Source organism: Nicotiana sylvestris, chromosome 10 (genome assembly GCF_000393655.2).
Source record: "Nicotiana sylvestris chromosome 10, ASM39365v2, whole genome shotgun sequence".
Taxonomy (NCBI): Eukaryota; Viridiplantae; Streptophyta; class Magnoliopsida; order Solanales; family Solanaceae; genus Nicotiana; species Nicotiana sylvestris.
Genome location: NC_091066.1, coordinates 32,923,944 through 32,950,115, shown reverse-complemented (window position 1 = coordinate 32,950,115; position 26,172 = coordinate 32,923,944). Strand labels below are relative to the sequence as shown.

Below are 26,172 nucleotides of genomic sequence, written 5' to 3'. Positions count from 1 at the left end.
ATCGACAACCATGCTCAATTGATGTCTGGAGCCAAAGCAAATCATTACACCCATGGTGAAACAAATAACACACACCACACAGACCTGATAGAACATAACCGGTATGTTATTCATCGAGCAACACCCAATTACTCATCCCGCTCGACTTCCACTACTACAACTCCTATCGGAGCCAGACGATCCGGTGCCCGACACCAAATTAATACCGAAATCAACAACCTCGCCTGGTGACATGCCTAGCCATATGAAACTCATCTGAAAAGTCCCCCAACACCGGAACTGAATTAATGATAGCAACCTTTGCACTGACATCCATCACGAATGCCCAATTAAGAAAGCAATCCTTCTCAACCGTCCGCTGGTCCTTTGAAATATAAACCACTCTGCTAGAACATAATCCAATGCACTTCATCACTCAACCCGTGGCATTTTTGGTATTGCCCGTAGCGCGATAGTTCAGAATCACTCAACACTAAGACAACCAGTCTGAATTCCGACATCACATCCAAAATCTAACATACCAGCAAACAAAGATCCACTCGAGCCTCCAAATCCCGATTGCCGCTAGACGGTGCCGAATACACACGATCCACCACCACAACCTAGCCTGTACATGAGAACTCCCAGTCTCCAACTCCATATGGTATACAAATCATCATACCTGATTTCAGTTTCCACCGTGCGAATACATGCACACCTTTAATACCCAATTATTCCACGACAGATACTCAAAATTTTCCTGTGCTACCAAGTAAACCCGAATACCACCAGTGGACCCACCAAGAACATGTCGCAATACTATCGAAATATCATCATTTTAATCACATTACCTTTTTCTGAGACATATACTCTCATCAAATCACTTCCAATTAGCAATACCATTTCCTTAATCTTCTGAAGATCATTCACCCTAATCATCTGAAGCTCATTTCTCTAATCACCTAAAGCTGCCCGTACCGCCTAAGAATGTTATGAATTTCCATTCAGAATTGAACTGTAACCTTACACACGCAAATCTCAATCCTTCACAACATATCGCATATACCATGCCATCCTAAGGTAACATAAGGACTTCACCTCCTTTCCGAACCATGAACATTTACGTACTCAACTAGTCAAGAACTTCCACTGATCTCATCTAGAAGAAAAATCATTACACATCCCATGCTTTGCATGACATACATAGGTCTTGTTCAAATTCTTACAATACCGATACGACGGATGAGATCTGTATAAATTCATAACACCACCGAATCAACAATTCATTGGGTTTATACTTCTGGCAAGAACTATCACCTCATTCTGAACCAAACAATGGTCTTAACCTCTTAATTTACTTCATATACTTAGATTGCACTGATCTCGAATTCAATAATCTCGTCTCACCCATTACGAACTGCTCAGGCAATAAGCCACCCTAGACATAATCAAAAGCCGCATATGATGCCCCAATATGCCAATAGGCTACCAATTCGAACGCGATACAAAAAAAAACGAACTTTGGAAGGAATTACCAATCCCACGCACTAATACAAACTTTCCTTAGAAAACAGGAAGCAAGGTATACAAAATAGCATATAGAAAACTATACTCAACATCACACTATTGCAAACTTCATACTTGGTTTACTTCTTTAATCAATCAAGTGATCACATGCCACACTTATATAATCTTCCCATGGGACATACTCCCACAACCTACCACAACAATATCTGGAGTGTACATCCAAACCACCGGTCGCACTAACGCTAAAGAGCGATCAAGAATTATTAACCAGGACGCAAAACCCTTTTTACAAAACACCGATCTTAGGTGACGCTGAAGACAATACCAACTTACCGTAAACATCGAAACTTATCTCCTGCTCATCCGAGCTCATGACATCTTGTCAAAAATTTTCCTTCACTCGTGCCATTCTCAACCCAATTTCCACAACCAGAACTGATTCACTAGCATGCATCAAATCGGAACTAACATAGTACATAACCGCACAATCCGCTAACCAATAGCAAGCTCCCCAACTTGGCTCGAAGCCATAGATCACAACATACTATACTCATAACGCATATACTCCATTGTTGCCTCAATACCATAGTGAGATTAAACTCGATCCTTCATAAGCTTGTGGAAACACAAATCATTTAGAATTTTTAACTTTTCTGCAAATCTCGCATTCACTCACACAACAGTTAAGCCCACTCTCTAGGCAATCCAATTTTGATTTCAACACATTTTATTCACTTGCAATGGAGGTCTTCTAATAGATAACATAAGGATAACACAACTTTAGAACACCCCGCAGGAGATGACCCACCTGCTTTGCCTCCAACTAACATTTCTGCATACCTTCCACCGCCATAAGCATTACGTAGTCACTTGATCTTCTTGAGTCTGTACTCATACCGCAACATGAAATTTACTTCACTCCCAACTAGGAGACATGAAAAGATTCTTCACACGCCCATAACTCGGGCTATAACTTGAATCACGATGGACTTCAAGCATCTATTAGTTCTTCCATCATTCAGCAGACCCTTCTCGTCACTTCCAAATCATATAGATACGCCTCGCAGTACTAACATACTCATCAGATAGCCACAACCATCATTTCCACTAACAGGGACACTACCGAACATATAAGTTCAAAAACACTTGTTCACACAATCAGCACCTCGGCGCTCCAGCCATAGGCAAAGATCCAACCTCAACTCCTCTAGACTGGCCCACCATAAACTCACAGAGATAACACCTCGCCCCTCAATTGGGGAATCACAAACCATTGAGGCACATCTGATACTGAGCGCTTATGCGCGCATACGAACGCGTGGAAGGAATTTCAAAAGTTTCTTTTCAAGATGAATCAAGGATGCACGATAAGAATTCAAGAAAGTGAAATTTTCCTAAAGGTTCTGTAGCCTCTCGAGGATCAATACAGACGTCTCCGTACCTATCTGCGAGACTCTACTAAACCTGCTCATGACTCGCGAGACCTAGTAACCTAGGCTCTAATACCAACTTGTCACGACCCAATTCCCGAACCTGGTCATGATGGCACCTCTCATGAAGACAAGGCCAATCATTCAACCCAATTCATCCTTTTAAGACAATTAATTAACACAATTATAGTATAAACATGGTTTAATAATATCCAATAGCAGAAAGTATAGATAAAATAAGAAAATCCAACCCAACTCAGCCCTAACCGGCGTGTCACAAGTCATGAGCTACTACAGAGTTTACTAAAATTCTACAAAGTATAGAATTAGGAACAAAGTCTGAAGATATCATAAATAACAGAAGATAAGGGAGAAAACGGGTCTGCGAATGCCATGCAGCTACCTCGATAACTCCGATGAAAACTGAATAGCAGTAAACTCGCTCTATGCCTCAGGAATACTTGTACCTGCACACATGGTGCAGGGAGTAATGTGAGTACTCCGACCCAGTGAGTAATAAATATAAATAATGACTGAAGGTAAGAAAACACGTTAAGGCACACAACATTCTATACAGAAGCAGTGAAATCATTTAAAATAACAATTCAGTGAAACATCATGTGAAATTTCTTTTAAACCAGTAAAACAGGTAATTTGGCAGTAAAATGACGAGTAGAAATCTGCCCCTCGGGCTCAATATCAAAACAACAAGTAGAAATCTGCCCCTCGGGCTCAGTATCAAAATAATAACTAGAAATCTGCCCCTCGGTCTCAATATCAAAATAATAAGTAGAAATTTTCCCCTCGGGCTCAGTATCTAAATAATAAGTAGAAATCTGCCCCTCGGGCTCGGTATCAAAATAATAAGTAAAAATTTGCCCCTCGAGCTCAGTATCTCAGAACAGTATCAGCCCCTCTGGCTCAAAACAGTATGAAGCAACCAGTCAATGAAATAAGAGCACATAATTATTATGGCAGATAATGCAGATAAGGAATAAATGCATGAGTGCAATGCAATGCATATGACGGTACCCTCTGGTACCCACTGTGGCATGCAGCCCGAGCCATCCATATTTATTTATCGTCGACGACGCTCATTGGGGGTGTGTACAGACTCCGGAGGGGCTCCTACAGCCCAAACGCATTATCAAGCCATCTCGTGGCATCAAATCTAGGCCCTCGGCCTCATATCAATATGAATATAATTACCCAGGCTCTCTGCCTCAATATCAATGTAATCAACCAAGATCTCGGCCTCAATATCAATGCAATCAACCAGGCTCTAGGCCTCAATATCAATGTAATCAACCAGACTCTCGACCTCAATATCAATGTAAACTACTGCGGCACGCATCCCGATCCATGCTCAGTCTAGAAATCATAATAAGCCGCTTGGGCATTCGTACAACAATAGTTCTTAGCCCGAAATATCATTTAAGTTTTCAAATCTTAGAAAGATGGCTGAGTTTGCAAAACGGTATTTAAAACCTTGGACTGAGATCAAATGATATGCAAAATATGTGAAAATTGTGATATCAATCCTGAAAGATTCAAATAATTGGAAAGAAGCCCAAATGTAATAATTAAATCTAAGTAAGGATGATTCTCAATTTAGTTCAAGTAGAAAATACGGTAAAAACATCTATCGGGATGGACCAAGTCACAATCCCCAATGGTGCTCTACCCCACACCCATTATCCGGCGTGCAAGTCACCTCAATATAGCGTTACGATATGAAATTCGGGGTTTCAAACCCTCAGGACATCATTTACATCAATTGCTCACCTCAAGACGGCCAAGAGTCTAGCTCGCTATGCCCTTGCCTCTCGAATTGGCCTCTTCGTGCGTCGAATCTATCAAAAATCAGAACGAATATGTCACATTATGCTGTAGGAACAATACCCAATCGAAAATAACTGAAAAACATCAAAATCCCGAAATTTGGCAAATCCCGAGCCCCGGGCCTACTTCTCAATATTCAGAAAACTTAACATCAACGGATTCCTTATCTCGCCACAAGTCTATACATACCAAGAACTCCCAAATACGAGTTCAAATGACCCATCAAATCCTAATTGTTTGGTTTCAAAATTCAAGCCCTAGTTCTTGATTTGTAGGCTTATATTTCATGAATCTCTAGGTGGAATTCACAATAAAAATGAGTTCTAAGTCAGGGAAATACCTCAAGTCGTTCCCCATTGAATCCCTCTTTAATCTCCACCAAGAAGCTCTCAAAATGATCAACCATGGAGGAAAAATGACCCAAAATCGCGGATGAAGTATTTTATAAACTCACTGCCCAGAATTTTTCGGAAGTACTGTTCACCCGCGTGGTCACTGTTCACCCGCACGGTTAATGTTCACGCGCGGGGGTTACTGTCCATGCTGCTAAAAAAAATACAACAACAACCAAAGAAATTGCAACACTTTTCTTTTCACTAAAATGGCTCTAACTCCATCATACGAACTCGGAATTTGATGATTCTTGTTATTATGAGTCACAAATAATGATACAAACATAGTCCTTCAATCGAAACTCAATTCATAGCTTGTTTGCTCAGTGCGATATCCATTTCGCTCGTTAAACAATTAACTCATGTTTTGCATCAAAAACCCAATCGCGACTTGATGAAATTAGACCAAACTTTCCAGATCACTCCTATAATTCATTATTTAAATTCTGGAAATCTCGAAATAAAATTTCGATCTCTAGAACTAAAAATGGACCTTTGGATCATTACATGTTTGTGCTCAAACGGCAAAAATCTTCCAAAAACTCTTCCAAAACTTATCCGAGCCTCATGGGACCCCGACCAAACATGCCAACATAATTCATAACATTATTAAAACCTCTTCCAATCATCAAAACACCTCAAACAACATCAAATTACCCAAAACTATTCGAATTCAAGCCTAATTTTCTAAAAACTTCTGAAATACACTTTCAATCAAAAACCTGACCAAACCACGTCTGAATGACCTAAAATTTTGCACAAATATCCGAAATCACCTAACGAAGCTATAGCTACTCTCGAAATTCCATTCCGACTCTCGGATCAATATCTCACCTATCAACCAGAATTCGCCAAAATACAAACTTCGCCAATTCAAGCCTAATTCTACACCGGACCTCCAAAATTACTTCCGGTTACACTCCAAAGTCACAAATCATCCCCCGAAGCTAAACGAATCATAGGGATTCAAATCCTAGCCCTCTAACACATAAGTCAACGTCTGGTTGACTTTTCCAAAACAAACTTTCCTTAAAGAGACTAAGTGTCTCATTTCCTACTAAAACCAATCCAAATCAACTCGTTCACACCCAACACTGATAATGAAGCATAAAGAAATAGGAAATGGGGAAAACGGGGAGGTAACTCACGAGACGACGCGTCGGGTCATCACAGTCAGATGTGTGTGACCGATTATGATGCGAGGTTTTCTGAGTTGTCTCGCCATGCACTCATTATACTTCCCATGGATGCAGAGAGAGTGTAGAGGTTCGTTGGGGGGTTACACCCCACTATTCGGGCTGGCATGGCCCGAGAGGTGGAGATGGGTACTGAGTATCAGCTAGTGGTAGAGATTGCTCGCAGGATTGAGGGTTATCACCAGAGGGGTAGGGAGCTGATGCAGCAGGATAAGAGGGCTAGGCTTTTGGGAGATTTCAGAGGTGCCATAGCTAGGGGTAGAGTTCACTTCGGGAGGATTTAGCTCAGCAGACCCTCGCATTCAGCACCACCACCCCCTCCCCGAGGTGCTCCAGTGATACCTTATTTCAGTGCGATGCCGGAAAGTTCTTACCACCCACCAGCTGTTCAAGGGTTCCTCCGGTGGGTATTCTGGTTATCGGGGTTCTTCTAGTGCCCACTTCAGTGCCATGCCAGAGAGTTTATATCACCCACCGGCCATCCAGGGTTCTTCTAGTGGGTATTCGGATCAGCAGGCTCAGACTTCAGGGCAGCAGGCTATGGTACCGAGAGGGTGCTACGAGTGTAGATATTTGGGTCACATGAAGAGGACCTGCCCCAGACTTCGGGGCAAGGTAGTGCAGCAGGTCAGCAGCCCATGATTTTAGCACCAACGGCCCAACCACCTAGAGGTGGAGGGCAGGTTGGTAGGGCCATCCTAGAGGTGGAGGCCAGGCAGGGAGAGGTCATCCATCTACTGCTCAGTCAGGTGGAGGCCAGCCAGCCGGCGCTCCAGCCAGATTCTACACCCTTCCGTCCAGGCCAGATGCATTGTCCTCAGATGCCGTCATCACAGGTATTATTTCTGTCGACGGTAGAGATGCTTCGGTATTATTTGATCCAGGGTTTACTTATTCATATGTATCATCTTTGTTTGCTCGATTCTTGGTCATATCTCTTGAGCCTTTGGGCACTCCTGTTCACGTGTCCACCTCTGTGGGTGATTTTGTGGTTGTGGATCGGATCTATCGGTCTTGTATGGTCACATTCTATGGTTTCGAGACTAGAGCAGATCTCTTATTGCATGATACGATCGATTTTGAGGTCATCCTAGGCATGGATTGGTTATCTCTATATCACGTTGTCCTAGATTGCCATGCCAAGACTGTTTCACTAGTAATGCCAGGGTTGCCGAGGTTGGAGTGGAGGGGTTTCATAGTTGATACACCTAGTCGGGTTATTTATTTTCTGAAGGCTCGGCATATGGTCGAGAAGGGGTGTTTGGCTTATCTAGCTTATGTTTGGGACACCACTGCAGAGTCTCCGACGATTGATTCGATTCCAGTGGTTCGAGAGTTCGCTGAAGTGTTTCCTTCTGATCTTCCTGGCATGCCACCGGACCGTGATATTGATTTTTGTATTGATTGGCTCCAGGTACCCAACCTATATCTATTCCACCGTACCGTATGGATCCTAAGGAGTTGAAGGAGCAGCTTGAGGAGTTGTTGGCGAAGGGGTTTGTTAGGCCCAGTGTATCGCCTTGGGGTGCACCAGTGTTATTTGTGAAGAAGAAGGATGGGACTATGAGGATGTGCAATGATTACCGCTAGTTAAACAAATTCACCATTAAAAACAAGTATCCATTGCCTCGTATTGATGATTTGTTCGACCAGTTGTAGGGTGCTAGGGTGTTCTCTAAGATAGACCTGAGGTTAGGGTATCATCAGCTTGTTCGACCAGTTGTAGGGTGCTAGGGTGTTCTCTAAGATAGACCTGAGGTTAGGGTATCATCAGCTGAAGATTCGGGACTCAGATGTTCCGAAGACTGCATTCCGGACTAGATATGGCTATTATGAGTTTTTGGTAATGTCCTTTGGCTTGACTAATACCCCAGTAGCATTTATGGATTTGATGAACAAAGTATTCAGGCCTTATATTGTTTCATTTGTCATCGTCTTCATTGACGACATCTTGATATACTCACGTAGCCTGGGGGAGCACGAGCAACATTTAAGAGTAGTGCTTCAGACCTTGCGAGAGAAAAAGCTATATGCTAAGTTCTCCAAGTGTGAGTTTTGGCTAGAGTCAGTGGCATTCTTGGGGCATGTTATGACAGGAGAGAGTATTAAGTGGATCCCAAGAAGATTGAGGCAGTTCAGAGTTGGCCACGTCCTACCTTAGTGACCAAGATCAGGAGTTTCCTGGGGCTAGTGGGTTATTATCGGCGATTCGTGCATGGCTTTTCATCTATTGCATCACTTTTGACTAGATTGACCCAGAAGGATGCTCCATTCCATTGGTCCGATGATTGTGAGGAGAGCTTCCAGAAGCTCAAGACAACTTTGACTGCAACACCAGTTCTTGTATTGCCTTCCGGCTCGGGGATGTATATGGTATATTGCGATGCTTCACGCGTTGGCTTGGGATATGTATTGATGCAGGAAGGGCGAGTTATTACATATGCTTAACGTCAGTTGAAGTTTCATGAGAAGAATTATCCTGTGCACGATCTAGAGTTGGCCGCGATTGTTCATACTCTTAAGATATGTGGGCATTATCTGTATGGGGTGTCATTTGAGGTTTATACCGATCATCACAACTTACAACATTTGTTCAAGCAGAGGGATCTTAATTTGAGGCAGCGCAGGTGGCTTGAGTTACTGAAGGATTATGACATCACCATTCTTTATCATTCGGGCAAGGCAAATGTGGTCGCAGATGCCTTAAGCAGAAAGGTAGAGAGTATGGGTAGCTTGGCATTCATTCCAGCATCGGAGATGCCACTAGCTTTGGACATTCAGTCCTTGGCTAACAGACTTATGAGGCTGGACATTTCAGAGCCTAGTCGAGTCCTTGCGTGTGTGATTGCGCAGTCTTCGTTATTGGGGCAGATCAAGGCCCGGTAGTTCGATGATCCCTATTTGGCAGTTCTCAGAGAGACGGTACTTTAGGGAGGTGACAAGGAGATTTCTATTGGCGAGGATGGTATTTTGTGACTTCAGGGTCGTCTATATGTTACTAATATTGATGGTCTAAGGGAGAGGATTCTAGAGGAGGCTCACAGTTTGCGGTATTCCATTCATCCGGGTGCTACGAAGATGTATCGTGACTTAAGGAAGCATTATTGGTGGCGGAGAATGAAGAAAGACATAGTGGAGCATGTGGCTAAGTGTTTGAATTGCCAGCAGGTCAAGTATGAACACTAGAGGCTGAGTGGCCTACTTCAGCAGATGCCTATACCGGAGTGGACGTGGGAGCGTATCACCATGGATTTCGTAGTTGGGTTGCCGCGGACTTTGCGGATGTTCGATTCAGTATGGGTCATTGTTGATAGGTTGACCAAGTCGGCTCACTTCATTCTAGTGGCGACTACTTATACAGCGGAGAGGTATGCTCAGATTTACATTCGGGAGATAGTCCGGTTGCACGGTGTGCCTGTTTCCATCATATCAGATAGAGGCCCTCAGTTCACTTCCCATTTCTGGAGAGCCGTTCAGAGTGAGTTGGGGACCCGTGTAGGGCTTAGCACAGCATTCCATCCTCAGACCGACGGGCAGCTGGAGCGGACAGTTCAAATTTTATAGGACATGCTTAGAGCATGTGTGATTGACTTTGGAGGGTAGTGGGATCAGTTCTTGCCCTTGACGGAGTTTACATATAACAACAACTATCAGTCCAGCTTTGAGATGGCTCCATACGAGGCTTTATATGGTCGTCGTTGTCGTTCTCCTATTGGGTGGTTCGAGCCTGGTGAGGCTAAGTTGTATGGTACAGACTTGGTACAGGATGCCTTGGATAAGGTGAAGTTGATTCAGAAGAGGCTTCGCATAGCTCAGTCCAGATAGAAGATTTATGCGGATCAGAAGGCGCGTGATGTATCATTTATGGTTGGCGAGAAGGTTCTCTTGAAAGTCTTGCCAATGAAAGTCATTATGAGGTTCGGGAAGAAGGGCAAGTTGAGCCCAAGGTTTATTGGTCCTTTTGAGGTGTTGAGGAGAGTTATAGAGGTTGCCTATGAGCTTGCCTTACCCCCCAGCTTATCGTGAGTTCATCCAGTTTTCCATGTATCGATGCTTCGTAAGTATCACTCCGACTTGTCCCATGTGTTAGACTTTAGTACTATTCAACTAGATGAGAGCTTGGGCTATGAGGAAGAGCCAATTGCCATTATTGATAGACAGGATCTCCAGTTGAGATCTAAGAGGATTTTTGTGGTAAAGGTCCGGTGGAGGGGCCAACCAGTCGAGGAGGCGACCTGGGAGTCCGAGGAGGACATGCGGAGTAGATATCCCCATTTATTCAGCAACTCAGGTACTTTTCTATGTCCATTCAAGGACGAACGTTTGTTTAAGAGGTGGAGAATATAATGACCCGCCTGGTCGTTATGCCTTTTAGAACCCTGTTCCCCTAAATAAAACTTCCTGTACATGCTTTATCTAATTTACGACTTGTGGGGGCGGTTGGTTCGAGATATGGAAGAGTTTTGAGTGAAATATGCCCATTTGATACCTTAGGATTTTTCTTAAAAGACTAAGTTTGACTTTGGTCAGCATTTTGAGAAAACAGACCCGGATTCGTGATTTGATGGTCCTGGAGGGTCCGTGGAAAAATATGGGACCTGGGAGTATGCCCGGAATCGAATTCCGAGGTTCCTAGCCCGAGAAATGAATTTTTATTAGAAATTGTTAATCTGAAGTTTTAAGCATTTAAAGAAACTAAGTAATGATTTATTTCATGGGTATCAGGCTCGTATGTTGGTTCCGAAGCTCGGTACAAGTCCGAAATATCATTTAAGACTTGTCCGTAAAATTTGGTGTCAATCCGAGTAGTTTAAGGGCGTTTTGGCCCGTTAGAGGAAAATTAAGAACTTGAAGTTCATAAGTTTGATTCATTTGATTTTAGGGGGTGATTCCTAGATTTAGCGTTATTTTGGGTTTTCCGAAGGTTCGAGTAGGTTCGTCTCGTGATCTTAGACTTGTCGGTATGTTCAGGCGGGGCCTGGGAGCCCCGAGCGTCAATCAGATGAGGCTCGAGGGTAGTGGAAATTTTTTGAAAGATCTGAAGCTTGTTGCTTCTGTCATAACCGCACCTGTGGTTGGTGGACCGTAGGTGCGAGACCGTAGATGCGAGACCGTAGATGTGGTCGTGCCATCGTAGAAGTGGCCCAGGACAGGCCAGGAACCACAAAAGCGACTCCTAGCCGCAGAAGCGGCTCCGCAGATGCGGCATGGAGACCGCAGATGCGGTCCCAGCTCTTTGGCCCATTTTTTCAGGTGCGGCCCATCTCTCGCAGATGCGGTCCCCTGACCACAGATGCGGAAATCACTGGGCAGTGAGGTTCATTTAATGCAGGTTCTAAGTCATTTTTATCACATTTTCACTCCTCCATTGGGCGATTTGGTAGCTTTTGAGAGAAGAACTTCACCTAGCATCTTGAGGTAAGTGTGTGCTACCTATTTCTAGTTTAATATCATTGTCTTAGGTAGATTAAACACTAATGTTAAGGTGAAATCATGGGGTTAGAGAAAAAACCTAGGATATTAATAAAACTTAGATTTAACTACGAAATTTGTTATGGAATAAATTAGAAATCATATATTATTGATCATTAGGTTGTACAGAGCAACTTCCTTTGAAAAATCTCGGAATCCGGGCACGTGGGCCCGGGGTCGGAATTTAGGAAACTTGTGTTAATGGTTGGGAAATTTCTTAAATAGCTAGAATTCGATCTTGTGATCCTATATTAACTAGTTCTTACTTCATTTAACTAGTTTGGGATTGTTCGGCTCTGAATTGAGGGCTTGGACTTGTTCTTGGCATTTGGAAGTGCACTTTGGAGTGATGTGAGTCTCCTTTCTAACCTTGTATGAGAGAATTGTCCCCATAGGTGTAATAATTGAATAATTTGCCACTATATGCGGGGGCTACGTACGCACTAGGTGACGAGAGTCCGTGCGTAGCTACTATCATGCTAAGTCCGGGTAGTCTAGGACCCATAAGCATGCTCTATGTGATATACTTGTAACTTGATGCTTAAATTCGGATTCGTATAAACCATGTTGATTAAGTTAAATGAGACTAGTGGTAGGAATCTTATTTTCCTTGGCCTTTTAAAGAGAAATTGAACATACCTGTGAATAACTGTTCTAGAGTTATATACTGTTGTCTGCCTGTTGCTGTGTTTAATTATGTTTGACCGCGTCACATGGTTGATTCGCGAGCGGGGTAATGGATGCATCTATGGTTCGAGCCGTTGGACCCTCAACAGTGCATAATTTATTTTTATGTTGGATCGGGTCGTATGTCCCTCGGCATTACTTGCACATGTTCTTGCTTAGTGTTTTCTCTGTGGATTGGACTTCATATCTGCTTGATATATATATATATATATATATATATATATATATATATATATATATATATATAATATTTGGAAAGTAACTGTTATTCTACGCTTATTAAATGCTTATAACTTGTGCTATTCCTGCTTATTATAAATTCATCTTATATTATTTGACCCTAGTAAGTATCGAGTCGACCTCTCGTCTCTACTTCTTCGAGATTAGACGGAATACTTACTGGTTACATATTGTTTATGTACTCATACTACACTTATGTACTTAGTTGTACAGGATCTGAGGCAGGTACATCTGGCTACCAGTCTGGCGCGCGCCCCTGATTCATAGACCGAGACTTCCACGGTGAGTTGCTCCCTTCCTATGCCGCTAAGCAACCGGATGGAGTCTTTTTCTTACTTTTGCTGTCTATTCTATCTCAGACAGTATGATAGAGTTACTTTTTTGTACATTCTACTAGTTTCCTATTACTTGTAACACCAGGTCTTGGCACACACAGTGGTAGACATTTGCTTTTGGGTTGTATAATCTTTTGATACATTATTTATCACTTCTGGTCTTAACAATAATTTGAGAATCTGCTACACCTATTTTTGGTAAAAGTAAAATGAGAATTTAATTATATTTTTCTACGTTGGCTTACCTGACAATGGTGTCGGGCGCCATCATGACCTATTATGGAAATGGGTCGTGACAGGTAAGAAACAGAATCCGTTTGACGTGATTCGGACCTTAAATGCAAAATTTGATGTTTAAAGAAGTTTTGAGAAATTTCATTGATCTTGAGGTTTAATTAGATGTTCAAATGATGTTATTTTGGTGATTTTATTACACGAATAAGTTCGTAGGATGTTTTTGAGGTTGTGTGAATATTTGGGTTGGAGACCCGAGGGCTCGGGTGAGTTTTGGATAGGCCACGGGGTGCATTTTTAATTTAGAAAATTGTAGGTTTTCAACTGTGCATAACAGGCCTGTAGGCTTAGCAATTGCGAAGCTTGGCTCGCAAATACGAGCAGCTTGTCGCAATTGTGAAGAAAGCCTAGGTCAGATCCCTCTCACAAATGCGAGATTATCTTCACAATTGCGAAGTTTCCCATTTGGCCGGTGATCGCAAATGCGAAGGTGTGGTCGCAATTCCCAAGTCGCAATGCGACATGTTGATCGCAAATGCGAAAGTCCAGTTTTCCCTGAAGGGTTCGCAAATGCGAGCCCTGTTTCCCAATTCCCAAGCTAGCAGAGGTCAGGGTTCGCAATTCCCACATCTGAGACCTGCAACTTTTATACTTAGACGATTTTAAACTCATTTTTCACATCTTTTCAAAACACAAACTCCTTTGGGCGATTTTCCAAGAACAACTCTTCTTCCAAATCGGTTGTAAGTTAATTTTAACTCATTTCCTTCAATCATTAACATCTTTTAACATGATTTTAACTCAAAATCAATGATTTTCATGGGGCAAATTGGGTGTTTTGGGTAGAACCTAGGTTTTCAAAAATTGGGAATTTGGACCTCGATTTGAGGTCCGATTTCAAAACAAATTATATATTTGGGTTCGTGGGGGAACGGGTAATCGGGTTTTGGTTCGAACCTCGAGTTTTGACCATGTGGGCCTGGGGCAATTTTTGACTTTTTGGGCAAATCTTTAGAAAAACTCATTTTCATCATTAGTGTTGATTCATTTAGCGTTTATTGATGTAATTAAGTAACTTGTGGCTAGATTCGAGCAAATTGGTGGTTGAATCAAGGGGTAAAGCTATAATTGAAACGTGAATTGTGTTCGTGGCATCGAGGTAAGTGTTTGGTCTAACCTTAGCTTGAAGGATTAGGAGTTGTGTCTTATTTGCTACATGTTAATTGTGGAGTATGATGTATAGGCATGGTGACGAGTATCTATACGTTGGTGTCAAGCATGCCCCTGAGTCTTGTATTATAATTGTTATGACTCAAGTATGGTTTACTGCTCTTCATATGTTATTATCACCATTGTTCCCTTGCCGGGATGTTTGTTTGATATTAATGATCCCTTGCCGGGATGTTTGTTTTGATAGTATTATTCCCTTGCCGGAATGTTTGTTTTGATATTTTTGTTCTCTTGTCGGGATGTTGTAGAAATATCATTGTTCCCTTGCCGGAAAGTTGTTATATTGCTCTTGTTCCCTAGCCGAAATTCGTTGTGATTATTGTTGGCTTGTAAATGGGAGTGAGTGGTACGCCTACCACAAGATATAATGAAATAGGAGAGGGTGGTACGCATACCACAAGATATAATGAAATGGGAGCGGGTGGTACGCCTACTACAAGATATAATGAAATGGGAGCGGGTGGTATGCCTACCATAAGATAAATGAAATGGGAGTGGGTGGTACGCCTACCACAAGATATAATGAAATGGGAGCGGGTGGTACGTCTACCAAAAGATAAATAAAATGGGAGCGGTTGGTACGCCTGCCACGAGATAAATGAAATGGTAGCGGGTGGCACGCCTTCCACGAGATACATGAAATGGGAGCGGGTGACACGCCTGCCACGAGATACAGGAAATGGGATCGGGTTGCACGCCTGCAACAAGATGTGAAAAGAAAGTGAAATCTGCCTTTGTTTTCCTTATTCTTGTTAGTGGTTGATTTTGATTCCTTTATAATTCTCTTGATATTCTATTTTACCTGTTATTCCCCGAAGCATGTTTCCCCCTCCTATCCTTATTTGTTTATTTTTGTATTTATTTTCCGTTGAATATATATTTGAACTGCACAGGTTTATTTGTTAGTCTGGTCCTAGCCTCGTCACTACTTCTCCGGGGTTAGGTTGGACACTTACCAGCACATGGGGTCGGTTGTGCTGATACTACACTCTGCACTATGTGCAGATCCCGGAGCAGCTTTTGGACAGTAGCTTGGAGGCTTCCTTCAGTCCATCCGGAGACACAAGGTAGACCTGCAAGCGTTCGCAGGCCCTGGCATCTCCCTCTGTCCCTATTTCCTGTTTTATTTTCCTTTTATTCAGAAATAGTGTACTGTTATTTCTTTAGACTTTGTATGTAGCAATCTTAGATAGTCTGTGACACTATGACACCAGGTTTTGGGTGGTTAAGGCTTAAGTATTTGTAATAGATACAGTATTTTTCATAAATCTTATTGTTTTCTTCCGCTTAAATTTGAATTGTCGTTGTTACCATGTTATCGTCTGATATTTGTTAAAAAGAAATAATTGGTTAATGAAGTAATTAGATTAAAGGTATGGCTTGCCTAGCTCGCATTAGTAGGCGCCATCACGACTCCCGAGGTTGAGAAATCCGGGTCATGACAAGTTGGTATAAGAGCTCTAGGTTACATGGGTCTCAAAGTTCACAGACAAGCTTAGTAGAGTCTGAGGGATCGGTACGGAGATGTATGTATTTATCCCCCAGAGGTTACAGAGTTAGGAAAAACCTCACATTTATTCTTTTCTGTTGTGCGATTTGGTTTCTAAAAGCTAATTGAATTTCTACTATGTTTTTTCATGGATGACGAGAACACGCGCTTCCTCATTCACTGACCAGCAACCCTAGCCCCCAACAGCAGCTCCCACGAGGGGAAGAGGGCAAGGCCGAGGCCGTGCTAGAGGCCGAGGTAGGGGCAGAGCTTAGCCTAAAGTAGCAGCACCAGCGGCGGAGCCTTAGGTTGACTTTGATGGTGAGGTTCTGGCCCCTGGCAGTTCCGGTGGGCCCAGCTCAGGTCCTAGAGGGGTTTATTGCTACCCCCATACTCCAGGATGCTCTGGTTCGTCTAGTGGGACTTATGGAGAGTGTCACCCGGGCAAGCTTGCTTCCTGTAGCACCGGCCGTCTCTCAAGATAAAGGAGGAGCCCAAACTCCTGATACTCGCACTCCAGAGCAGGTAGCTCCCCAGATTCAGACTCCAGCAATTCAGCCAGTTGGAGCAGTTCAGCCGGGTATGGTAGCTCAAACCAGTGATGGAACAGCTATGTCTGTCGATGCTTTGCGGAGGCTGGATAAGTTTACCAAGCTCTTCACTACTACTTTCAGTGGTGCATCTACTGAGGATCCCCAGGATTATCTAGAAAGCTATCACGAGGTTCTCAGGAACATGGGGATAGTTGAGACTAATGGGGTCGATTTTGCCACTTTTCGCTTGTCTGGATCCGCCAAGACTTAGTGGAGGGATTTCTGTTTGGCTAGACTAGCCGAATCGCCAGCTTTGACTTGGGAGCAGTTTACTCAGCTATTTCTGGAGAAGTTTCTCCCCATCACTCAGAGAGAGGCCTATCGAAGGCAGTTTGAGCGTCTCCGGTAGGGTTCTATGACTGTTGCCCCGTATGAGACCAGATTCATCGACCTAGCTCGTCATGCTCTTATCATACTTACCACCGAGAGAGAGAGAGAGAGGGTGAGGAGGTTCATTGATGGACTTATTCAGCCGATTCGTCTTCAGATGGATAGGGAGACTAGGAGTGAGATATCTTTCCAGGAGGCGGCCAATGTGGCCCGGAGAGTTGAGATGGTTCTATCATAGGGAGGTGGTCATAGGTCAGACAAGAGGCCTCGTCATTCAGGTAGATTCAGTGGTACCTCGTCTGGAGGTAGGGATTCATATGGTGGGGTCCATCCTCCCAGGCCTTTTCAGTAAGCACTTTAGGTTTCTCACAGTGCTTCAGGTGGTCGTGGTTCTCAGATGCAGTATTCTGATCAGCAGTCCTATAGTACACCACCAGCTCCTATCAGTGCACCGTCGCTTCAGAGTTTCCAGGGTCGTCAGCCCCAGCAGCCAAGGGCTTGTTTTACTTGTGGCGACACGAGGCACATTGCTAGGTATTGTCCTCGAGCACCGAATAGCTCTCAGCATCAGGGTTCCCATGCCATGGTTCAGGCACCAGGCATTCCACATCCCGCCCAGCCAGCTAGAGGTGGAGGTAGAAGTGCTATAGGTGGAGGTATAGGTATTAGAGGTGGAGCTGAGGCCGCTAGAGGTGGAGGCCAGCCAGCAGCAGACCATCCCAGAGATGTAGTTTAGGGTGGTGGGGCCCAACCCTAATGTTATGCTCTTCCAGCTAGGCCTGAGGCTGAGGCTTCTGATGCAGTTATTATAGGTACGGTTCTAGTTTGTGATAGAGATGCTTCAGTGTTGTTTGATCCAGGGTCTACATACTCGTATGTGTCATCTTATTTTGCACCGTATCTGGTCATGCCTAGTGATTCTTTGAGTATTCCTATTTATGTGTCTACACCGGAGGGTGACTCTATTGTGGTAAATCGAGTCCATCATTCTTGTATAGTTGTGATTGGAGGTCTTGAGACTCATGTAGATTTGCTTCTTTTGGACATGGTCGATTTTGATGTCATATTAGGGATGGACTGGTTATCACCTTACCACGCTATCTTGGACTGTCATGCCAAGACTGTGACCTCAGCCTTACCGAGTTTACCTCGTTTAGAGTGGAGAGGGACTCCTAGTCATTCTACCCGTAGTGTTATCTCTTATGTGAAGGCTCGGCGTATAGTCGAGAAGGGGTGTTTGGCATATTTGGCATATGTTTGTGATTCTAGTGCTTAGGTTCCTTCTATTGATTCTGTGCCCGTTGTTCGTGAGTTTCCTGAGGTATTCTCTTCAGACCTGGCGGGTATGCCACCAGATAGGGATATTGACTTTTGCATTGATTTGGCTTCGGGCGCTCAGCCCATTTCTATTTCACTGTATCGTATGGCCCCTCCTGAGTTGAAAAAGTTGAAGGAGTAGTTGCAAGGCCTACTTGAGAAGGGTTTCATTAGACCCAGTGTTTCACCTTTGGGGTGCGCCGGTGTTGTTTGTTAATAAGAAGGACGGATCGATGAGAATGTGTATTGATTACCGGTCGTTGAACAAGGTTACAATCAATAATTGTCACACATCCTTTTTTCCTACACCCCGGAAAGGGTATAAGGGAGTTTTTTCCAACTTAAAGTGACAATCGAAACGGGATTCATTTATTATTAAAAATTAAGAGTCGCCACTTGGGATAATTTATGGTGTCCCAAGTCACATGTTCAAATCCCGAATCGAGTAAAAGATTGACTCTGTTTTACAGTCTGCGAACACAGAAATCCGGGTAAGGAATTCTGTTAACCCGGGAGAAGGTGTTAGGCATTCCCGGGTTCCGTGGTTCTAGCACGGTCGCTCAACTGTTATAATTGGCATATTATCTGATTTTAATACATGTTTTAGCCTATGGTTCAATTTTAACTTATTAACCGCTCTTATTCATTTTTAGGAAGATTGCAACGTCATTTAAAATATGTCTTGAACCACGTCACATAAATGCACCCGCGGTCCACGACACATTTTATTTAACGTTGTTGAGATTTGGATTTGGGTCACATGAAATGCACACCCGAGTTTAGGAAGGTAATTTCAAATTACGCGCCTAAAGCAACTACGCATTTTTCAACTTTGCGAGGGCCATAGAAAATTCGCTAAATGGCATGCCTCGAATTCTAAGGATTTAAAATTAATTAAATGAGGGCCATGAGTTTTGATGTTTTATTGTGGATGGAGTGGTATAAATTGATAAGTAAAAAAGGTCTAAAGAAATGAGTTAGCTACATGTATATCACTGGAACCTTTTGTTATAGCATACTACAATTCAAAAAGGTGGAGTTGGCATTTATGTGAAAATAGCAAAAGACAGGTGCCAGCTTTAGGTTCATCTCCATATCATCTTCAAAAGACCGACTTTCGTTTTCAAATTCTAGAAAGAAACTAACAAAATTTTATGACAAAATAATGAATCTTAAATGACCATATGAGCACAAAAAAAAACCATACTGAGAACTATTCGGATGAACCAGAAGGAACAAAACAAACATGGACATACAAAAATGCATTTTAAACTTGATTATAACAAAGAACACTTAAAGTAATTAATTTATTTAACACTATGCTAAAGAGAAAGTTGTAGTATCACCACTATAACTTCTACAGTACCATTTTGAAGCAGAGGAAGTTGAATCTTCACATGATTAATTTAAGAAAATATGCAGCCAATAACATAAACTGAAGATAAGATCCTTCCACTAACACAATCTATTTTTTTTACATCTTAATGTTGACAAATTGTTCAACTTCACATACTTCTTTAAATTTTAAAATATGAACATGGTGCTACATGAGCTTGAAATCTAAATGTAAACAAAACAATACCTGCTGGTTACAAGTCATGAGCCAAGAAAAATAAAAAAAGAAAAAAAAAAGAAAAAAAAAACGAGACAGAGCCATGAACATACTAAAATAACGTTAACATTTGCAAATCTCAATTCACTCAATCAAAGAAACATCATTCATGCGAACAGATTAAATACGAAAGAAACTTTATGTTCAATTTGCTTCTGCTTCAATAAAGATGCTCCGACATTTTTTAACTCAAGAGCTTGAATTACATACCTACAAGAGAGTGAATTCAAATGAATAAAATCTGAAAGTTGTAGAGTCAATACAACAACAACAACAAAATCTCTATCAACTCTTCTTCAAACCCAAGATTCAAGGCCCGAAATATTGAAAGAAAAATTTAATGAAAATTTTCAACCTAAATTTCTCTCCTCCCCCTCTCTTCTTTTTTTCCCTTTTCTTCTCAAATTTTCTCTTCTATTTATAGCAAAATTTTCGAGATTTTTCAGATTTTTTTAAAAAATATTTTATTATTTTATTATTTTTTAATTAAAAGAAATCCCACTTACAAATTGTTTTTTTATAAAAAGAAATTACACCTTTCTTTACTTTTATTTTTTAAATTTCAACTTTAATTACTTTGATCTTATCTAAAATCCCACTTTTTTTACTTTTTAAATGAGAATTTCACTTATTTAACTTTTCTTTAAAAAACAATCCACTTTCTTTTGCTTTTCTTTTTAAAATGCTACTTTCTTTTACTTTAAATTATTTTAATTTTCAGATACCTTTATATTTATTTTTTAATTCCAACTTTCTTTTACTTTTTATTTTTTTAAAATTTCCACAAAACTTTACTTTTATTTTTTTAATTTTCTACTTTCTTTTACTTTTTAAAAGAGAATTCTACCTACTTTTACTTTTATTTTTTTTATTCAATACTTCCCTTTTTCTTATTTTTTAAATCACTCCTGAAAATTTAAAAATAATAATATTTTTTCGGAATTTTTTTTATTTTAAAATAAACATAAAAATAAAATAATATTAATAGTAATAATTCACCTTTTAAATTTTGTATTTTTACCCTATAATAAAAAGTGTAACAAAGCTAAAAATTGTAGGTTAAAACCCCTAAAATATTTACATAGAAGAAGTGATAAAAAATTAAATATTATCAAAAATTAAGTGCTCACAGCTGCCCCTCTTTGTTTGGAAACATGAAGAGTTTTCAAGCAAAGATAAGGTGAGCCATGTGACTAATTTTTGAACATATTTTTATTCAAAAGGGAAGAAATAAGGATAAGAGAAAAGAGAAAGGGTGCAACCGAGTCTTGGTTTTGGACAGCCTACATATCCCGGGTTATGGGGGAATCAGGTTGCGTGTAGTTCAAGAAGTTTTGGTAGCTGGTACTACCGAAGAACTATGATTTTGCTGCTATTGCTGCTGTTTCTGCTTACTGAACTCCTTATTATATTATAGGCAATTGAACAAAGTAACAATTAAGAACAAGTATCCTTTGCCTCACATTGATGATTTATTTGATCAGCTTCAGGGAGCGAGAGTGTTCTCCAAGATTGATCTCCATTTGGGTTATCACCAGTTGAAGATCAGGGATTCAGATATTCTTAAGACTGCTTTTAGGACTAGATATGGTCATTATGAGTTCCTTGTGATGTCTTTCGGGCTAACCAATGCCCCAGCAGCATTCATGCATTTGATGAACAGTGTGTTCCGGCCTTATCTTGATTCGTTCGTTATAGTCTTCATTGATGATATTCTGGTGTACTCTCATAGCTAGGAGGAGCACGCAGAGCATTTGAGAGTTGTGTTGCAGATATTGAGAGAGGATAAGCTTTATGCAAAGTTCTCCAAGTGTGAGTTTTGGCTCAGTTCAGTGGCTTTCTTGGGGCAAGTGGTGTCCAGCGAGGGTATTCAGGTTGATCCGAAGAAGATAGAGGCGATTCAGAGTTGGCCCAGACCGTCCTCAGCCACAGAGATTCGTAGCTTTCTTGGTTTGGCAGGCTATTATTGCCGGTTTGTTCAGGGATTCTCATCTATTGCATCGCCCTTGACCAAGTTGACTCAGAAGGGTGTTTCATTTGTATGGTCGGACGAGTGTGAGGAGAGCTTTCAGAGGCTCAAGACAGCTTTGACCACAGCTCCAGTGTTGGTTTTGCCATCAGCTTCAGGTTCATATATCGTGTATTGTGATGCTTCAAGAGTTGGGATTGGTTGTGTATTGATGCAAGAGGGTAGAGTTATTGCTTATGCTTCTCGTCAGTTGAAGCCCCATGAGAAGAACTACCCTGTTCATGATTTGGAGTTGGCTACCATAGTTCATGCATTGAAGATTTGGAGGCATTATTTGTATGGTGTATCCTGTGAGGTATTCACCGATCATCGCAGTCTTCAACATTTGTTCAAGCAAAAGGATCTTAATTTGAGGCAACGGAGATGGTTGAAATTGCTTAAGGATTATGATATCACTATATTTTACCATCCGGGAAAGGCCAATGTGGTGGCCGATGCTTTGAGCCGAAAGGCAATGAGTATGGGGAGTTTGGCACATATTCCAGTTGGGGAGAGACCTCTTGCAGTTGATGTTCAGGCCTTGGCCAATCAGTTCGTGAGGTTGGATATTTCGGAGCCCTGTCGGGTGTTGGCGTGTGTGGTTTCTCTGTCTTCCTTATTTGATTGCATCAGAGATTGCCAGTATGATGACCTGCATTTGCTTGTCCTTAAGGACAGAGTTCAGCATGATGATGCCAGAGATGTGACCATCGGTGATGATGGGGTGTTGAGGATGCAGGGCCGGATTTGTGTGCCCAATGTAGATGGCTTAGAGAGTTGATTCTGGAGGAGGCCCATAGCTCGCGGTATTCCATCCATCCGGGTGCCGCGAAGATGTATCAGGATTTGAGGTAACAGTATTGGTGGAGAAGAATGAAGAAAGACATTGTGGTATTTGTTGCCCGGTGTCTCAATTATCAATAGGTGAAATATGAGCATCATAGACCGGGTGACTTGCTTCAGAAGATGGTTATTCCTGAGTGGAAGTGGGAGATAATCACTATGGACTTTGTTGTTGGACTTCCACGGACGTTAAAGAAGTTTGATGCTATTTGGGTGATTGTGGATCGGTTGACCAAGTCCGTTCACTTCATTCCTATCTGTACTACCTATTCTTCAGAGCGATTGGCAGAGATATATATTCGGGAGATTGTTCGATTGCATGGTGTCCCAGTTTCCATCATTTCAGATCGGGGCACTCAGTTTACTTCCCAGTTTTGGAAGTCTATTCAGTGAGAGTTGGGTACTCAGGTGGAGTTGAGCACAACTTTCCATCCTCAGACGAACGGATAGTCTAAGCGTACTATTCAGATATTGGAGGACATATTGCATGCTTGTGTTATTGATTTCGGAGGTTCATGGGATAAGTTTCTACCCCTTGCAGAGTTTGCTTACAACAACAACTACCAGTCGAGTATTCAGATGGCTCCATATGAGGCTTTGTATGAGAGGCGGTGTAGATCTCTAGTTGGTTGGTTCGAGCTCGGCGAGGCTAGGCTGTTGGGGATAGATTTGGTCCAGGATGCCTTAGAGAAGGTAAAGGTGATTCAGGAGAGGATTCGTACAGCGCAGTCGAGGCAAAAGAGTTATGCTGATAGGAAGGTTCGAGATGTGTCCTACATGGTTGGCGAGAAGGTTCTGCTTAAGGTTTCACCTATGAAGGGTGTTATGAGTGTGAGCACGTGATTTTTGCCCTATACGAATTACTCCCATAAATTCAAAACAAAATAATTTTTTTCATTTGTTTGCAATTTCGTAGATTTTTGTTTGTTATTGTTTGCATTTGTCTGTGCATGTTTATTTTATTTAATTAATAAAAAATACAAAAATATGTTGCATTCGCATTTAAGATTTAATTTTACATTGTAGGATTAATTGAAAAATTAGTTGTTTTATAAAAATGAAAAAATCACAAAAAATAACTTATCTTTGCATTTTTTTATTTTTAGTCTCGAATTTTGTAGGTTTTTATTTAATTTGGTATTTAATTAGTTGTGGTAATTATTATTTAGAGTTAGTTAATTTAATTTGATAGGATAATTTGATTAGGAATTAATTTAGGTTTTATTTTTAATTTCAATTTAAAAGAAATTAGAAAAAGAAATGAAAAGAAAAAAGAAAAGAAAGATGAGGGAAATCAGTTTGGGCCAATTCCAATTCAATCCATCCAGGCCCAAACAATTTGCCAAATACCCTCTGAACCCGGCCCAAATTACCCCAATACCCGGTCCGCCCCACCTTAAAACTAAACGACGTCGTTTCGCCTTTTTTGATCTGGACCGTTGATCTCAGTTGATCAAACGGTCCGGAACTAACTCTATCTTGATGTATAAATGTCGGAACCCCCCCCCCTCTCTCACCCCCTCTCACCCCCTCTCACCCCCCTCATCGTGTCTCACTCACCCTCGTCTCTTCAGAGATACCCCAAAAACCCTAATCCGCCGCCCTAATTCCCACCGCCCTAGCCCGGCGGCGCCACCTCCGTTCGCCACCTCCGTTCGCCACCAAAATCACACCCATGAACCCTCTCATCCTCCTCCCTCTCAATCTCAACCCAGTTCCTCTCGAATCCCTCTCGATCTCTTCGAATCCCAAATCTGAGTTCGGAACCCTAGAATATCACACCACCTTATCTTTGACTCTATTGGAATGCATTACCATGGGACTTTGTTCATCCCAAGTTTGGAGCTCTGGTTCATCACAAATTGAGGTGGTTCATTTGTTCTTGACAAGGAACAAATGAATAACATTAGTTTCGTTAAATCAGTTCGGGTTCGTAGTTTTAGTTGGTAAGTCTTCTTCATTTTTTCTTGTCTTTTCAGTTTCGTGTTGTTTCACCTTCATACTTCTTTTTTCTATTTTCGTTTCTTATAATGCCTGTTTCTCTGATTAAAAAGTGATAAAAGTCTCAAGTCTAGTTTTCCCTTTTGGTTAAAGCAGTGGTCGTATTTGTTCATGTGAATTCTCAGTTTTCCCCTTTCAAATTTTTGAACAATGTTATTTGTTTTCTTTCGGTTAATTATAACACTGTCCTTTTGATAATTAGCTTAAGTTAGACCTTTGTTAATTTAGTTCGGATTTGGTATTTTAGCTTAAAAAGAAGATCAATTGTTAGTTTAGATTTTGGGTTTTTGAAGTGGTTCATTTGTTTCTCCTTTCTGCTTCTCATTGATTTAGCTAAACGGGATTCTAAATGACGTTCGGCCCATAAGTTCAAATTCTGGCCTGTCATTTGGGGGTTTGGACTTTGGGTCAGCATTGACCCATACCCATTGGGTTGGTAAATGCCAGGGCTGTTAAGGGTAAATTGGGGAATAAGGGTAGGGAATCTTTTGATAACTGTCTATGAAACTTCCTAGAAGCTGAAAAAAGGCCTTACTTGGCCAGCAAGTCAGAAGTTTAGGGATCAAGCAACAAAAATGAGAATTGGAAAGGGATTAAGGGAGTGAATATTAAAATCTAAGGTCTGCCCTAGTCCCTTGCCTATAAAGGCATCCTAAACTTGCCTTTCAAGGCTGACCCAAGAGACTTGAAAGAGATAAAAATTCTGAGAAAACAAAAACGGCTGAGAATTCTGAAACTGCACTGATTTCCAGCATATTTCTTCGACAAAAACTGATCAAATTCTGTATCAGCTGGGGATTTTAATCTTCTTCATTAGTTAAAATATCTGAAAGTTTCACATCTTGCACCTGGGTTGGGAGATGGTTTGATTTTGGTTTTTTCTGGGTTTCAAGCTGCTGTGAGGTTACTGTTGCATTGATACTGCTGAGTTTTTTGTTCTGCTATTATCTACTGCTTCTTCATCTCTTTTTTCCCTTCTAATTTCCAGGTATGCTCTTGAAACTTGGATGGAACTGAAACCTGATTGAGCTTTGTATAAAGATCTGTGATCCAGTTGGTTTTAAATGAAAATATCAATCTCTGTTGTGTTAAATTCTACCTTGTTGTCATTTATGTTTTTGGTTTAGCTTCTTATGTGCATTTCATTTTGCTTTAAGGCTTGGATATGAGTTTGTTTAAATATAGTTGATTTAAAGCTATTTAGGTCTCTTAATGTGTATTAATTAAAGACTATGGTCTAATTTAATTAGCAACAACTGTCTGGTTGTTGGGTTGTGTTTTGTCACAGTCATGGTTTGAATGTAAGTCAATTTATACTTTGTTCTAACAAATTTGGTATAGGTTGTGCTCTCTTTCAATCTTGTTTAAGTTTGTTTTTGTATAGTTTGAGGTCTGGATCCAGGATTGTATGACTT

At 41.4% G+C, this 26,172-nt stretch overlaps 1 protein-coding gene across 1 annotated transcript in view; it reads left to right on the top strand.

Moving 5' to 3' along the window:
- Positions 1-25,785, top strand: part of LOC138879160 (uncharacterized) — a 44,466-nt gene extending 18,681 nt beyond the window's left edge. The window contains exons 2-3 of the mRNA XM_070158751.1: positions 25,575-25,660; positions 25,746-25,785. Of these exons, the coding sequence (XP_070014852.1) occupies positions 25,575-25,660; positions 25,746-25,785 (126 nt within the window). The remainder of the gene's footprint in view (positions 1-25,574; positions 25,661-25,745) is intronic.
- The last annotated feature ends 387 nt before the right edge of the window (positions 25,786-26,172 follow it).